The sequence below is a fragment of the Glycine soja genome, chromosome 13 (genome assembly GCF_004193775.1).
Source record: "Glycine soja cultivar W05 chromosome 13, ASM419377v2, whole genome shotgun sequence".
In the NCBI taxonomy this organism is placed as follows: Eukaryota; Viridiplantae; Streptophyta; class Magnoliopsida; order Fabales; family Fabaceae; genus Glycine; species Glycine soja.
The window spans coordinates 23,773,653-23,790,410 of NC_041014.1; the positions used below are offsets into that span (position 1 = coordinate 23,773,653).

The window sequence follows — 16,758 nt, forward strand, 5'->3', positions numbered from 1 at the left end:
TAGTGCGTGCGTAAAGAAGTTCTTTTCTAGTAGTACATATTTTGCTAATTGTATTTACAATCCATAAGCAAATTTATGAATCAAATAAACATAAACAAATTAAATTTGCACACCCAAATGAATTATTCTGGTTCCCTCTGCATAATGCAGCATAGCTTGTAAAGTGTAAACATAGCAAGAGAATCTATTGAAGAAAGCTACTTTAGATGAAAGAAACTTGAAATTAAGTGCAAGTTAGTCTAACTCGTAAAATTCCTGTGATTATATAAAACCTTCCTTAATTTATTCATTTTCCTCCTGCACAGGTTAGTAAATTAAAAGCATATACACCACCATGATCTCTTATCTTCAAATCCAACAGAAACTGTGCTCGATAATATTTTTAAATGATAACGAAAGTTGGTCTAATTAGTAAGAATATGTAAACCTAATATTCTACGAAGATGTGAATTTGAATTCAGCTATTAATATAAGAATCTTGTTTAAGTATATTTTGAGCCGTGAAACTTTACTTGAATACCGATGAGTTTATGAAAATCAATTTACCTAAACGAATTTATTAAAAGAAAAAAAATGTTTAATATGCATATCCATTCTTCATGATTTTACATACATCTTATACTGTGCGTTAGTTATTTGTCGGCAAACCTGAACACCGAACTGACACAGAAATGTGCTGCCCAGTGCCTACATGAGTAAAGAGATTCTTTCATTCTCCAATAAGGATATTGGATTTTACTTTTGTAGATTTGCTTTTTTCTGTGCGTGTATTAAAAATATTTACTTTTTTTTTATTCGAAACAAGAAAATAAATCATTGAAGTTAATTTGTCTTTCTTAACAAAATCATTCCTATAGTGCTGATTAGAATCAAATCCTAATAAACATGTTTTATATATTTTCAACTGACACTAATTATTTACAAAACATCTTCATTATTGAGGGTGGAGGGAATTGATATTCACTGCTTCATCCTTCATATCATATCTGGTTTTCAGTTGATAAAGACGCTCGACAACACAGGAGACATAAATAATTGAGAAGGGCAATGATTGAGGGGCGGGAATTGATGAGATTTAAGATCAAGAGATCACGATTATTGCTTACATTGCATCAATATCTTGTAAATTGCAATCTATATAGACAAAATGAACCAAAGTGTATTCATCTTAAGTTAATATATATAAAACAAAAGAGTCAAAATTAGTTGATTGAACCATGTAGGTGAATTGTTACAAAAATTTTTTACCCGAATTCAATTTCGGATAAAAAAAATATCTTAAGTTTATGATATACACATTCTTAAAAAAATCATAATATAATATATGCACGTACACACAATTATGTATATTATGCAAGTATTTAATTTAAATAAAATTAAAAATAATAATATTTGAGAAAAATGTTCAGAAAACATACGAAATAATTCGTGAAGAATTTTTAAAACATATCTTAAACAGAAAATATTTAATATTATAATATATATATATATATATATATTATTTATTTAAAAGAAAGAATTAACAATTGTGTGTATTTTTTTAAAAAAAAAGATCACATTAGGAGATTAAATCACTCTCATAATATTATATAATAAATCAATATACAAAGGTGGAGTAAAAATAATTCCCATTTAAAAATTAGAGAGTAAGAAGATAAATTTTAACATAAAAAATTATAAGTGACTGATTTAAAAGTATAAGTAGCTGAAATTTAAAAATAAAAAATTAACATAAAAATATAAAATTTTATAAAATAAAATACTTTTAAATGATAAAGCCAGGCATTTAAAAAAAGGTGTAAATAGGATATCTTATTCTCAAGAAGAATTTTATATTGTTTATACGGATGTGAATTAGAGAGAATTTAAAAATGCAAGAAAAATATGTTAAATAATAACTAATAATGGCATATTGGATTTAAAGAAGAAAGGGAAAGAAAAGAAACGAAATAGAAACTGTGATAATTTTATAGGTTATTGGGTATGAAAAGAAAATGCAAGAAAAAATGTTTAATGTATATATAAAATGACAAAGTGTTTCTAATAAAAAAAAGTGTTTCTAATAAAAAAAAAGTAAAATTAATATGTAAAGATAAGGTTATTTTTATCATTTAATTATAACGATCACTTTCATCATGAATTTTGTCGATTTGGAAAGATTGAATATCGGTGGATCTTATGTAAACATTTTTCTTTCCTCTACATCTTAAAAAATCAAATTGGAGAAGGAAAGAAATGCTCAGTGCTTTCTGTCAATCCCTTTTCTTTTCCGTGTGTTTCATGTCTTTCAAACAGACCCAGAAATATGTGTCTAAAGTAAAAAAAAAAATAATGAAATATGTGTCTAATTTTCTTCTTAATCAAACAATATAAAACTATTTTTTTCTTTCTCACTTATCTCTTTTCAACTTCTCTTGAAATAAACATATGGTAATAATCATTAGATAGATTGATCCACCATTGGTTGACATTCACAAGAGAAATCAAGTAAACCAAGTGGAGGCATGATTCCAATTGGATAAAATTCATTAGGGTCGGATTATTGGTGGAAATTTAGATAATTTGTATGGAAATTTAACTTTAAACTTCGTTTTTATTATTGTAAAAAAAATGATACAGGTCAATTATACGAACTTTCTCTCTGCTAAAATAGGCAAAAATTTCATCCTTTCGGTTTGCGCAATAAGCAACACCTTTCACATTTCAGCACTAAAATCCACAATTATTTAAACATAACTTTCCTATTTTAATTTAATTAAACAATAAGAACCTCATACCCAATTTTGTTACCTTCTTCTACGGGTAACAGCATCTCTTCTCTTCCTTGACCTTAGCAATGTTCTTTTGTTACTTTTCCCTGTAAAAAAGTCAGAGAATCAAATAAAAGTGTGAGGTAGTGGATATGGTGTAGCCTGTTTTTCCTTCATAGCCCAACCATATGGCCCGCTAAAAAGTGGAACCTCACATGCTACAGTCAAGAAAATACCCAATTTTCAGTTTCTTGGCAAGTTGGTAACATACGCGCAAAGTCGTAATCACTTGAATTTGGAATACTTTTCACACTATATTTTCTAGTTGTTATTCTCTCTCCCTCAATGACGTAGGTACTACTTAGATAGTTTTTAAGACACGTCGTCTTTATTTTAGTTCCACTCGGGTTTTCTTTATTTGTTACAAAGATTTATGAAGAGATGCTATCTTAGTCTAAGACAGAAAAAGCTTACAGGTTTTAAAAAATTGCTTACAAAAGATATTTATATTTATCTCACTTCAAAAAAATGAGTAAAAGATTGAAATAGAATCTACATCCTATCAGATGAGAGATATTATCTTACTTGACTCAACTATTCCCTTGAAGTTTTTTTTATCAATATCCCCTTGAAGTTTGGTTCCATCCACTATATTTGTATATAATTTATTTTATAATTGTAAAAAAATTTAAACTAGTCACTCACGAAATAATCTAATATTTTGTCTATTATATTATTATTATAAACAAATTATGACAAAATCATTTGGGTTTTATCAAATTATACATAATCTCATTTTTTTTTATTTTTCTACACTAACTTTTCTTTAAGATTGAAAAACATTACAATAACCTCTTCTTATATGAAAACATACACTCCTTTAGCACCCCGTCAATCTTACACTAACACCCTAAAAAAAGACAAATGACAAATGTAATGATTAAAAAGACAAACAAACAATACTTATGTAATTACACAAAATCTTAGAAAATATTCTTATAATTTATTCTATTATTATTATTATTATCATGTAATATGCCAGCTATCAGCTAATCAACCTTTTCACACGTCAAAAACAAGAAATTCATAAATTTTTCATTACATGCATTATTAGTAATAAATTTGTATGTTCACGATTCAAGTCATCATGTAATCAATTCTAATTTTAATAATAAAATATTATTTTATTTTCATTATCATATTTTACTATTTGACCAAATGGTCCATTTAATAATGTCCTTGATTAAAATTAAAGACTTGTTATTATAATAGAGATTATGATAATGAAAAACAAGTTTATTCTAATTTTAATCTAAACCATTCTTGATCATAGAATTATTGTAAATAGGATATCAATAATCTGGATAGATTAATATATATGTGATAGTATTTATTGAATAAATATTAATAGATCTCATTTATTAATTTGCATATATAGATGAGTCACATGTTGATGTAATCATTGAACTGACTCAATTGAAATTTTCTAATGATTAAAATTTATCATAAATTGTCAATAGAAAATTCTCAAGAATATGTATAATAGTTTTCTTTGACCTGAGATTGTCATAGTAATTAACAGGTTATTTGTTGTATTTTGATTTGAGACACCTAATGCTTTAGATCACTTGTTGAATGAATATTGGATATGATTAAATATTTGTAGAATTAATGATTAATTAAGAAGGAATCCGTCAACTCTTGGTAATGAGTTTGAGCTCTATGAATAAAATTACATCCTGGTCAGGAAAATTAAATGAAAGAAGAAATGAGTTTCTTGAGTCATTATGAGTTAACTCAAAAAGATTTGACAGTAATATCATATTCTAGAGTTAACCCAGAGCTCTAAAGATGAAAAAATATTGGCATTACCACTTTTTGTTAATGATACTACCCATATGGATGTCTTTTAGACATATTCCTAAATTTCCCCTTGGACAGAGACACAATCAAAACGTGTGTTCTGTTACTTAAGCAGGGTTGTAAAAAACAAAACGCAATAGAAACACAACTCTATTGTACAAGTGTGCAATAAAATCGTGTTTTCATTGTTTTTTACCTCTCATACAAGCAACAAAATTGTGTTTCCCTTATCGAGTAGGGGTGAAAAAAATAACAAAAATACGATTTCATTATATACTATACAACAACGGAATCATATTTCCGTTTTTGTCTCTACAACCCTTCCTCTCCCCTCCCCTTCCCCGCAACCCCTCTTCTCGGCAACCCCCTCTCATCAAACCAAACTAAAACATCCCAGACCCCTAACCCTTCGTCTCCACAACCCTCCCTGCAACCTTCTCACTATTAAGATCAAACCAACAATAACACAGATTCAAGCACACAAAAAATTCAAAAATGAGAAGAAGTGATTGGATCTGGATAGGGGTAGAGTGTCCAATGCAATGTTTGGTTCTCGACTGCACAACATGAGGCTGGAGGAATCTAGATGGCAAAATGTGGTGTAGCACGTGCCTCGCAGGTTGAGGTTATCGGTGCGACACGGTGGCAGAGGAAGATGTCAAATATGGAGAGGTTGCTAATGACATCGGTGGAGACAAGGTTGCAGAGGAAAGGGCGCTGACAGTTGTAGAGTTGTTGTGGATCAAGCCAAGGGAGGTGGCGATGGAAAACTCATTCCAAAATAAGGAGAAGGATGGTGTGGTGCCATTGGAGGCGGAGTTGTTGTAGAGCAACCCATTGGAGGCTGTATCCAAATGGAGGAGGTCCAATTGTTTTGTCCCTTCTTCAGTCTTATAGGGACCACTGTGTTGGTCATGTTTGGATACGTTGGGAGTGCCCAAAGTTGAAGCTTGTAAACCACAATGCCCAAGCATTAACGTCCCCTACTCATTTGCAAGTTAAGGCTTATGTGGAGTGGTCAAGATTATCTGCTCTTGCTACGACATGGTATCCTATTGAAAATAGGAGCTTGGTGAATGCCTTTTTTGAGAGGTGGCACCAGGAGACGTCTTCCTTCCACTTTCCTGTTAGAGAGATGAACATCACTTTGGATAATGTGTCTTGTTTATTGCACTTGCTTGTGACATGCAGGGCCATTGATCATGTCCTCTCACTCTTTGACAGAGAGGCGATGAAGATCCTGTTGATGACTCATCTGGGTATTCCAACAGAGACAAAAGTTGCAGCAGCGACACACGCAGGTGCCAGGGTGAGGTTGATGTGACTGGAAGACCTTTATCACTGTTGTGTTGAGTCAGGCTTGTGTGTTTGGGCTGCCATGAATTATTTCTTAGACTTGATCAATGGTATGATATTTGCCAACATGTCCTTGACTCACGTCCATGTTGCGTACCTCAAGTATCTCATAGTCTTGGATGCTTGCCACAAGTACGCATGGAGAGTAGCTGCACTAGCATACCTCTACAATCATCTCTCCTATGCGAGCCAATATAACAACAAGTAGTGTGAAGGTTATATGACATTACTCATGGTAAGTAAATTATTTTTTTTACTGTAATTAATATTTATTACAATCATAAGTGTTTGCGCATCTTTCCAATGTTGGCTACTCAGAGAGACAGAAGGGTTATGTGGTGGAGGACCCAATAGCCACCAGATGGAAGGCATTGAGAGATATTGGGTGTGCCCTTTCGATCAGGAAGAGATTGGATGACCTATAGATAGATGTTGTCTTGTGGTGTCCATATGAGGACCACAATAATGTGAGGCCTTTCGTACAATAAACCATTTTCTCTGGCTTCATTAGATGTCGGGCTGACGTGAGGCTTTATCACCAAAAGAGGGTGCTAAGGTAGTTTGGCCATGTACAAACAATTCCATGCTAGTCAGCTCCATATCCTACACATCAACTTTTTGATCGAGTGTGAGAGGAGTGACAACAACATATCATTCCTCTTAGCGAGGTTGTGCCACCTAGGGTTCCTTGGACTTGTACCTATGATTATCTACCTTGATTTTACAAGATTTCTCATCCCTATGTCATTTCGCCGGAAGAGGGACAACCATCATGTGGTCCTGTACGTTGATCGCCAATCAGAGTACATCTACAGCCTAGGCAACCACTAAAGACTAGGTACCAGGTGAATACTACTTTTGCAACGTAATACAAATTAGATTTTGTTGATTTTTTCCCCTAAATTGTCACTGAAAAGTAGTTACTAATTGTAATTGTTATTGCAAGATCGATTCCGAAAAAACGCTAGAAGCTATACAGAGCTTGTTGTTAGCAGTTAGGTGCATCTCAAACACATAAAGACCTAGGAAGAAGGCTTGCAAGGATGATGGCAAGCATGGCAAGAAAGGTGGCAGAGACGATTGATTATTGTATTTAACACATGCCATCATCATCATTTTTATGGTTTGATGTAATATGCATAGTTTTTATGTTGTTTTGAAATATTTGTTTTTAGTTTATGTTGTGGTGTTGAATTACTTTTTTGGTGTTCATCAACTGTTTAAACAACACACACTTAGTAATTTAACAACAATTATTTCTTCAATTGATTCATAAAAAAAGCTTCAACTACTAAAGAAACATTGTTAATATAAACTTAAAAAAAACAACGTACTATATTTATAAAGCAAAAACATGACTACATAAATTTATCACGTATCAGAGCAATGATCTTATTAGCAAATCTTGATTTCCTTGGTTTGCGTAGTAAGACAAGGATTTCATCTGAAGATTGGTCAAAAGTTACATTCAACTCAATCAGACATTTGCTACTAAATTCCAAATAGATGAAAAATATTTTTCCTACATCATCGTCATGTTTAAGTTCCATACACTTGTATTCAATACAATTATCACTTACATAAACAGGTTGGCTATAAAAAAGTCAAGTAAAATTTTGCAACCTCGGGTGTTCATAGTTGTTTTCCTTAAAATATCAAGTGACATGTCCTCACTTATTGTGACAACTTTAGGACCACTAGGAAATTCAAACAATATCCCTTCAGGTGATAAAAGTATGTCACCATTGCAATACATTACAGCAGACGCACTCGTTATGTTTTAAGCAATATGGTGAATATTAAGAAGAAAAGATGTTGAATTGCATCAAAGTCCTAGTGCTATTTATATTAGATGATTGACTGTTCTCTTATGATTCATATCAACAGTTAAGATTGCACCAATAATATAAATCGTTTAGATTGTGTCTATATTTAAAACAATTGGCATGGGTATCATAAAAAAAAGTGTCTAATCAATAAATGCAGCATTTACAGTGTTCAATTAATAAAAAATACACCAAATATATTTTTTATTTATAATTTAATAAAAAAAATATTACATAATTCCGTTGTGTTATGGGGGAAAACAACAATAGAATCACAATTTTTTTATTTTAAGAGGGGTGTCAAAAAGAAACTACAACGAAATTGAGATTTTGTTGCTATATTTTTTTACATAAAAATGGAATCACGATTCCGTTGTGTTAAGGAGGGTTGTCATAAAAAAATACAATGGAATTGTAACTCCTTTGTAATGTTTGGCTGACAAAAAACATGCAACGGAATTGTGATTTCGTTATACATATGATTATGTTATGTTGTAGGGATGTAAAAATGAGTACACAATAGAATTATGATTCCCTTGTAGATTCTATTCAACTCTTTTGTAGGGACCAATAGCAAATGGAATGGGATCAATAGTAACCCCTTAAAATACATCTACAAATGGCGACCCAATCACTCAAGATATGATTGATTTTTCTTTTTCTTTTATTTAATTAAGAGTTGTAGATAAAAAGAAAAAATCGTTGAACAAATTTGTAAAAACTACCTGCACCTAACCTAAGTATTTTGGTTACACCGATCGGTTCCAACATCCATGAAAGGAGGGGACATACTAACATATAACATCAATATCACTCGCGCGAGTTCCAATTTTATTAGATGTACCCATGCAGTATTGATTGTTATCGTAGAATTTCTTCTTTTGACTTTGTTTATTTGAAGTAAAAAAATTACCACCTAATTAGCATATTATGTTATGAATGACACTAGATTAAGAATTTTTATTTTAGGAGATGAAACTGTATATGGACTTTTGTGAAAGAATATGTCTTTTAACAATATATGTGAGGGAGTTGCTATTTACACTCCCCTTGTTACTAATACACTCTTCTTTCTAATCTTTTTCCGCTAATACCCTAGGCATAAATCTTGTAATTCTGCACTCCCCCGTTTTGTAATTCTTTCTGCCTCTTCAGCTGGCGCGCCAGTGGAGTATGCACAACCCTAGTGCTCCAATCACATACAAATTACAAAAAATGTCTTGACTTTGCTTTATCTCCTTTCTATCTTTATTGCTCTCTACATCTTTTCTCCTCTACTTTTTAACCTTAGTGTTGTATGTGACAATGCACCTTCGTGAGTGGCAATAGTGGCATATAATAAAACAATTTTTAACTTTTTTTAATATAGCAAATCTCGGCAATCGCAAATCCTTATTTGTTCTATTTAATCCTACAATTGTAATACTCTTTCCAGTATTAATGATGACACCATACATTGCAACGGCGCCAACCTTCGCTTTGTGCAACACGTGGGGACAATGGCATTGGAAAAGTGTACTTGTGGAGCTAAATTTGAATGTCATCTTAATTTGTTATAGTTGGCTCTAAATGTGTTTGGAGTAGATGCGATTACAATTTTACTCATAAGCACCAGAATTGAGGTTAACAAACCAGTCCCATTGTCGACAAGCGAAGCAAAATGGAGGTGCAACAAAGTGGTGGAAAACCCTTTGGCGTAAGCAAAATCGGGTTTTTCCCACAACGTGGATATGTTATGCGCGACAAGGATGGATGGTATTACAAAGGGGAGTGCAAAAACACTTGAGTGTGAAGTTAATTTGCAGGACATTCTTGGAAAAAGAATTACCAGGAGAGTGTATCGGTAATAATGGGGAGTGAAAATAGAAAATCTCTTTATGAGACACTTAACTAAAGTAATTAGCTACCTTTTTTAAACACTTCTGTATTTTTTTTGGTCTTTCACTATGATGTCTCTTGAAATATTATTGTGTAACTAATAATTTCGTGTACAATTTCTAGCAAACAATCATATACTAATATTATCGTGCTTTAAAAAACATCTATTTTAGAAAAAATTATTAACTACATTCAAACAGAAGTATGACATATGATTTAATTCGTTACTGAATAAAATTCTATTTGAAAAAAAAAAATCTTTTCTTCAATCTATAATTTCTTTTATTTGTAAGAATTAAAGACAAATATAAAAACATTTACTATAATTAACTCACGCATCGTAAGAATATATCACAAATACCCAGAAAAAATTTCATAACTAAACCCTCTTAATTTCTTCAATATATACATAACAGAGTGATTTTGAAAGGATGTTTTTATTTCTTCCTTTATTTCTCTACTTTTAGTGTAATAGTAAGAAAATGAAATACTTTTACTTCTTATCATCTTATGTACTGAAATAAATGGTAATTTTTATTTTGTCTTTAAAAATTAAATACCCATACCATATATACCATTACTATTATGTTAAGTACAAGCTAACGCTCTTTTGTTAATTTCCAATGATGGAAACAATTTTGAGAGGATAGAATTGAGTGCTGTTGGTTTGGTAGAGATGATAAAGGTGATAAATAAGTTTAAAAATAAGGAGATTCACATATACTATTTTTCATCTATTTTTACTCATTTGTCTATTTCTCTTATCATTATTTTTTTATTTCTCCTTAATCAAACACCTTTAATTATCACTTTATTTTTCACCTATTTCTTTTCTCCATTTTTGTTTTCATCTACTATATTTCTCTCATTTCTATCAAACAGACCATGAGATATTTTAGAAGAGTTTAAATTTAAATATCTGTATATTCACGCTTCTCAACAATCTTACTTTTTTTTTTCTATTTCAAAAAGACATTGACAAAAATAATGACTGATCTCAAGAACAAGATTTGATATCTTAAGACATGGTTATTCTCATGTTAAATTTTTGCATGTTCTTGTCACACGAAAATTTTGAATCATCTTTTTTTTAACAGGCATTGAATAGGTAGTCCTTAATTTTATTTGTAAATATTAACTCGTTTCTTTTTGTTTATTAATTTTGAAAGATAATAAACACGTGTTAATACTATTATTTATAACCTTTTAATATGAATTTTATTATTATTTTTCTCTCATTTACAATTAATTTGTAAAATATTTATTTAGAAATTGAGTACAAATAAAGACATGATTGAAAAGACAATAATTATTGTTATTCTGAACTTTTAAATAAAACTAATAAAAAAAACTTTCAAAAGTTGCCATAAACAAAAGGAAACGAGTATTTTTTTTCAAGGCAAAAAATAAATACAAAATTTTACAGGGAAGTCACTTGAAAATTGAACATGAGAAGTCCATTCAACCTTTAATCACCTTCGCGCGCCATTGATATTGTTGATGTTGGCATTCTACAACTGTCATTTTCATTTTTCCATGCATGCATGATGCTACCATGCCCCATTAACATCTCTCAATTACCGTTATTATCCATGTTATCAATTATTTATTGGGTTTTATTAATTATTTCCTAGGAATGCAAGTTAAAGAATTAAAAGAAAAAAAATTCTTATTTAAATTTTTTTAATAGTAGGAGTATTTAAAACTCATTATATATGAGAGTACATTAGAAGGCTTTTTATAATTTTGTACTATGAATGACCTTGACATTAATTAGGGGTGAATAGGTACTGTCTTATAATACTTGTCTTCATGTTTATGATTAAAAAAAATTCTTATACCTATACGGTTAACAACTTTAATCATCATTGTTGTACCAACTATCCATACCGTGACCTAGAAGTATGATTCCCTTGTGAGTGAGGATAACATTCCTGTATTTTCCTCTCTTTTGATCATCTAATTAATTGGTAACGCAAATATTCTAAAATAACAACTCTTACATACTGCACTATTTAAACCATATTTTTTTCGCCATATTCTCATCTTCTACATCCCGTGTTATTTAAACCATATTTTTTTTTCTTCATATTCTCATCTTCTAAATCCTGCGTTTCAATTCCAGCAGGTATTTAATATTATCAAGATTGTAATTATTCCCTGTAAAAGAAAGATTGTAACTATTCAAGCTTTAATTTATTTTTCACTCAAAATCTTTCATTATCTATATCCCTATAAAATCATTCTAGCATATGGTTTTTGCCACAGTAATATGCAAAGAAAATCTCTTTTGTCTTGGTGTTTATTGATTTTGAAGATTGTTGATGTGATCTTCCCTTAGTGTTCACTGTGGAAGTACTATTCTTGCGGCTGTAAAGCAGGTATTTTTATTGGCCTTTTATTAATTTTCACTTCATTCAATATAATTAAATGCCTAGGATTAAGTGAATTGTGTTAATTATAGTTGGTTTATATATATTCTATATGTTGAGAGGTTTAACCATTATATATAACAACAACACTCATATTTTTTCTAGAATTATAAGAACAGGTTCAATGTCACTGTTGAGTTCCCTCTATATGTGATTACTCCGAAATTATAGGTGTTCTCGGAGCCAACTTTGTAGAATCCACACATGGTAAGTAGGACTTTGAAAGGTCATTGTTATTCATAAGGTAGAAGCCAAGCTAAAACAAATGATGTTGGATTATTGGTTTGTTACTGTATGATATAAATTTATTGCTCAGATGGATCACAAAGTTGAATTCCTTAGCATCCTTTCCTTCTCCGGCACTTTGGTGGGTTTACAAATTAAGCATGTCAAAATATTTTTTGCTTTTTTGTATTTAATTTTATGTTTTTGTGGACTTCTTTATCTCTCCCAAATAATGAGTCTAATCCATTTTAGTCTTCAGGTTCTGCTCTCTGAATCAACAAATTGTTGCTGAACAAATTTAAGATGTTCGTAATCTTGAATATGGTGTAAGGTTTCTTTGTTTGACAAGTACCGTGCATATGAAGCCTTTGTAGTAATGAAGAACATGTTTTAAATTTTTTTTTCCCTCTTCTCAGAATTATAGCATAATTATCGATGAACGTGGATATATAAGGGTTTGACAATTGTGGACAAAATTCATTATGCAAAAGGAACTAAATATTTTAGTGCTTATTTAACTGAATATTTAGAATGGGAATTAACAAGGTAGAGATTGAATCTTTGAGTTAATCTTATACGAACCATTATAAGAAAAACTATAGAGGATTAGGAAGAGAGCCTTTCTAAATTAAAAAGCCTACAAAATAATAAAGCCCGATCTCTAGAATGGACACAGGAAATGCATGAAGGTATAAATGCTTTGGATTTACTTTTACTTCAACATTCAAAATTTCAGCACTGGACCTTTAAATTTTAAAATAGTCAATAGTTGCTTTGTTTAACATACATCTAGAATAAAATTTGCAAAGTGGAATTGTACATGTCAAGAATGTTAAGAACGTTATTTTCATTTTTTATGACTTTCTTCTTAGGTTGTGTTTTTTTGTGTCAATTTCAAAATTTGTTCCTCATCGAAGATGGTTATAATATTTTTGTTGGGCTGTTGTATTATATTGTTTTCTTTCTGTTTTGATTGAACTCATTTTTTGATATATGAGTAGGAAGATGGTGTTGTCGAAGGGAAATGGGATCATAGAACAAATAAAGGGATGATTGCTGACTTAGATAATGCCAAGACTGGTGCCATCACTGACATGCCCTACTAGAAATGAGGCATTGACCATTTTAACAACAGAACGTGTTTTAATAATATCTCTATGTTTGTTACTGCAATGTAAGGAAGCTTACCTAGGTGTAGGAAGCATGCCAACATTATTAAAAAATTGGTAGAAACTTATCATTTTATTTTTTCTTCTACTACTTGAATTTGCATGACTATAAGATATTAGAACTATGTTTAAAATAGGCAACTTATTTGGGACAATTCTGAAGATCTATAATAAAATCATGGTTTCTTGAATTTAAGATGTTATCCAAATTTCAAATTGAGATACAAGGTCATGCAAGCTTTCATGGTTTTTAGATTGGTGATGTTGATATTGAACATTTGAAACAAGAAAAAGGTAATTACTGGTGCATGAAACCATGCATGATTCATGCTTCTTAAATTATGGCCAGGAAAAACCTTCTCAAACTATTTTTCTATTTTTTTGGGTCTAGAAGAAAATAAGAAGTTACCTGAAAATTGATTATTAAACTACTTCAACTTAGGATAAAGGTTAAATGATACAACCAATTCTTGGAGGAAAAATAATGATAGATTCCTCAGAAGGAAAAGCAGCCACATACAGTATCATATTTATGTTCTACGTAGTAAAATGATGCATTAGAATATGGAAAGGATAAAATAGTAGTTGAAAAATAGACTTTATTATCAATTTGATTCCTAAATTATTTTAAAGTATTCAATTTGATTTCCAAATTTTTAAGAGATTCAATTTAGTTATTAAGTTTTTTTAATATATTAATTTGGTCATTTCCATCCAATTAAACTCACGTATTAGAATTGCCAATTCCAAAGTTTTTGTTTATGAATAGTGAGGGGTTTTAGCCGTTATTATATTAATTATTATTTTAAAAAATGAAATGGTTTTCAACTCATTCAGGAAAATCGTTGAACACTTTCATGATCAGTACCGTCGCAGCACACTCTCTTCATTCTCGCGTCCATTTTCAACTCACTCCCTGCAACCACCGAACCAAGACATCTTCCTTCTGTATAAAAATAAAAAAAAAAAAACTCATCTATTCCTTTGGTCCAAGCCACTGGAATTGAAGTTCCATTGTCATAATTAAATATTTTTCATTTGAACATTAACCTTATAAACAAATCAAGTTAATTAAATATTTGTACATGTAAATTGTGTAAATAAAAAAAAATCAAGTTAATTATAATGATTGTCATATTTTATTCCTTACCGACAATAAAATTATTAAGAGAATATTATAGCTTGCATCTTCTTAAAAACCACAACATGTTACATAATTTAAAGAAAATATATAGCAATTCTTATATATCTTAGAAAAAAAATTATCAAAGTAGTTGAAGCTATCTCATTCAGAGATCTAATAAACGACCAGGAATTAAGAGAAAATTAAAACTTGCATCTTTTTAGAAATAACAACAATTTACATAATTTGAAGAAAATATATAGCAATTCTCATATATCTTAGAAAAAGATTATCAAAGTAGTTGAAGCTATATCATTTAGAGATCTAACAAACGAGCAAGATTTTTTATAGTATTAAAGCTTGCATATTTTTTAAAATCATAACATGTTACATAAAGTAAGAGATAAAGGATGAATAGGAGAAGCCAAAGGAAAGCTCCGTCTAAAATAAAAAAAAAAAGGGAAAACAAATTGTGTGGCGAACAAACTAAAAAAAGAGTCAATTTCAAAGAGATGTCACGACTTTTCAGAAAAGAAAAAAAAAACTTAAATGCAATTTTAGTATTAATAAAAAATTTTAGCCAATTCATTAAGATAGACAGTTTTAACAAATTTCTGATTTTAGTCCTTGGTTTTAAAATAAAAATATTTAATCCTCTAATTTTTCAATTTTTTTAATTTTAGTTAAATTTTCAATTTTATTTATATTTTTTTATCCAATCGAATCATATATCTAACATATTCATTTAAGATATTATAAAAAAATATTTAATTAATTATAATATAAGAAATAAACGAAATAAAGCTTAAAAGAAAATTAAGATTGTATCAAAATTACTTATATTTTAAAATATGAAGATCAAAATTGTAAATTTTATAAAATAGAAGGATCAAATGTCTTTATTTTAAAATATGAGGATTATAATGAAAAAAAATTAAAATAGAAGAATTAAATGTTTTTATATGAAGATAAACGCATCAAAATTATAGATCAAATAAAATAATAAGAATAAAATTACATTTAATAAAAAAATGATGTCATGACTTAAAATCCTTTAAAATTAAAAGCTAAACACACTCGCCTTTGAGCAAAGGACATCTATTTACTGTTGTTTATGCTACATTTGATCTCTTGATAAATTATTCTGTTAAGATTGTGTGCAGCAAAACAAATGTTATTTAATTTAATCTTAAATTTTGTAACAATTTACATTTTTATTTCTATATAGTTATAAATTATTTATTTTGTAATTTTAATTTAGGAGTCATTAGTGTTTTATTTTATTTTGCTGAACCTTGATGTGCAATCACAATTTATAAATTTATGATATATAGTTAAGAATATTTTATATAAAATAATTGGTTAATTTAATAATTAATTTGTGCATCGCACGACTCATCCAACTATTATTTCTAATATAATAATTCTTTTTTTTAACTAAAGTCTTTAAGACATTGATTAAGGAACTAAAATGAAAAATATTTATTATATAAATCATAGGAGGATCTTAAAAAAAATTATGAACAATATAATTTTTTATCTTTCAATAAAAATATTTTTATTTTAAAGTCCTTAATTATGTCCTTAGCATTTGCCTATAACAAAAACTCATGGCATAGTTCTGCGTATAAATATTAGACTAAAATATGTTTTTTTTAAAACAATTTTATTTATTTATTATTTTTCCAAAATTATAGTGTGTTACTTGTTTATCAAAATTAAGTTTGGACAAATCTAAATCTAGATAACATTTTTTTTCTAATTTAAATTTTAAAATACAAATTTTTTGAGGGTTTAAAACCATTACAAAATGGTGAAAGATTAAAAAAAAAAATACAACTTATGGTGATTAAAAATCACCACAAACTGTAGAAAAAAAAATAAAATAAAAATTCAAGAACCCCTTCCTCTCAAACCCACAGATCAGCCACTATCAAAACCATCAAACACCCCCCTAGTGCAGTCTAACATGCTTGAAAGAGAAGGCTTAGGCTAACATGCTTGAAACCCATATCAAGGAAATACTTTTACCCAACATATAGGGGGCAATTGTTTTGGGACCTTACCAAGCTCAAAGAAAATATGTTGGTCTAGTATTCATCAAGTCCAATTATTTACTAATTAGCTATAGTATGA

The 16,758-nt window shown here is 29.5% G+C and overlaps 1 protein-coding gene across 1 annotated transcript; it reads left to right on the forward strand.

Moving 5' to 3' along the window:
- Positions 1-5,406: 5,406 nt before the first annotated feature.
- LOC114381727 (protein MAIN-LIKE 1-like) lies at positions 5,407-5,937 on the forward strand. The gene has a single exon (XM_028340953.1). It carries the CDS (start codon positions 5,407-5,409, stop codon positions 5,935-5,937), a length of 531 nt encoding a protein of 176 aa, XP_028196754.1.
- The last annotated feature ends 10,821 nt before the right edge of the window (positions 5,938-16,758 follow it).

Bases quoted from the DNA above. Each gene is read 5' to 3' on its own strand.
- LOC114381727 (XM_028340953.1), top strand. From the start codon at position 5,407: ATGGTGTGGTGCCATTGGAGGCGGAGTTGTTGTAGAGCAACCCATTGG.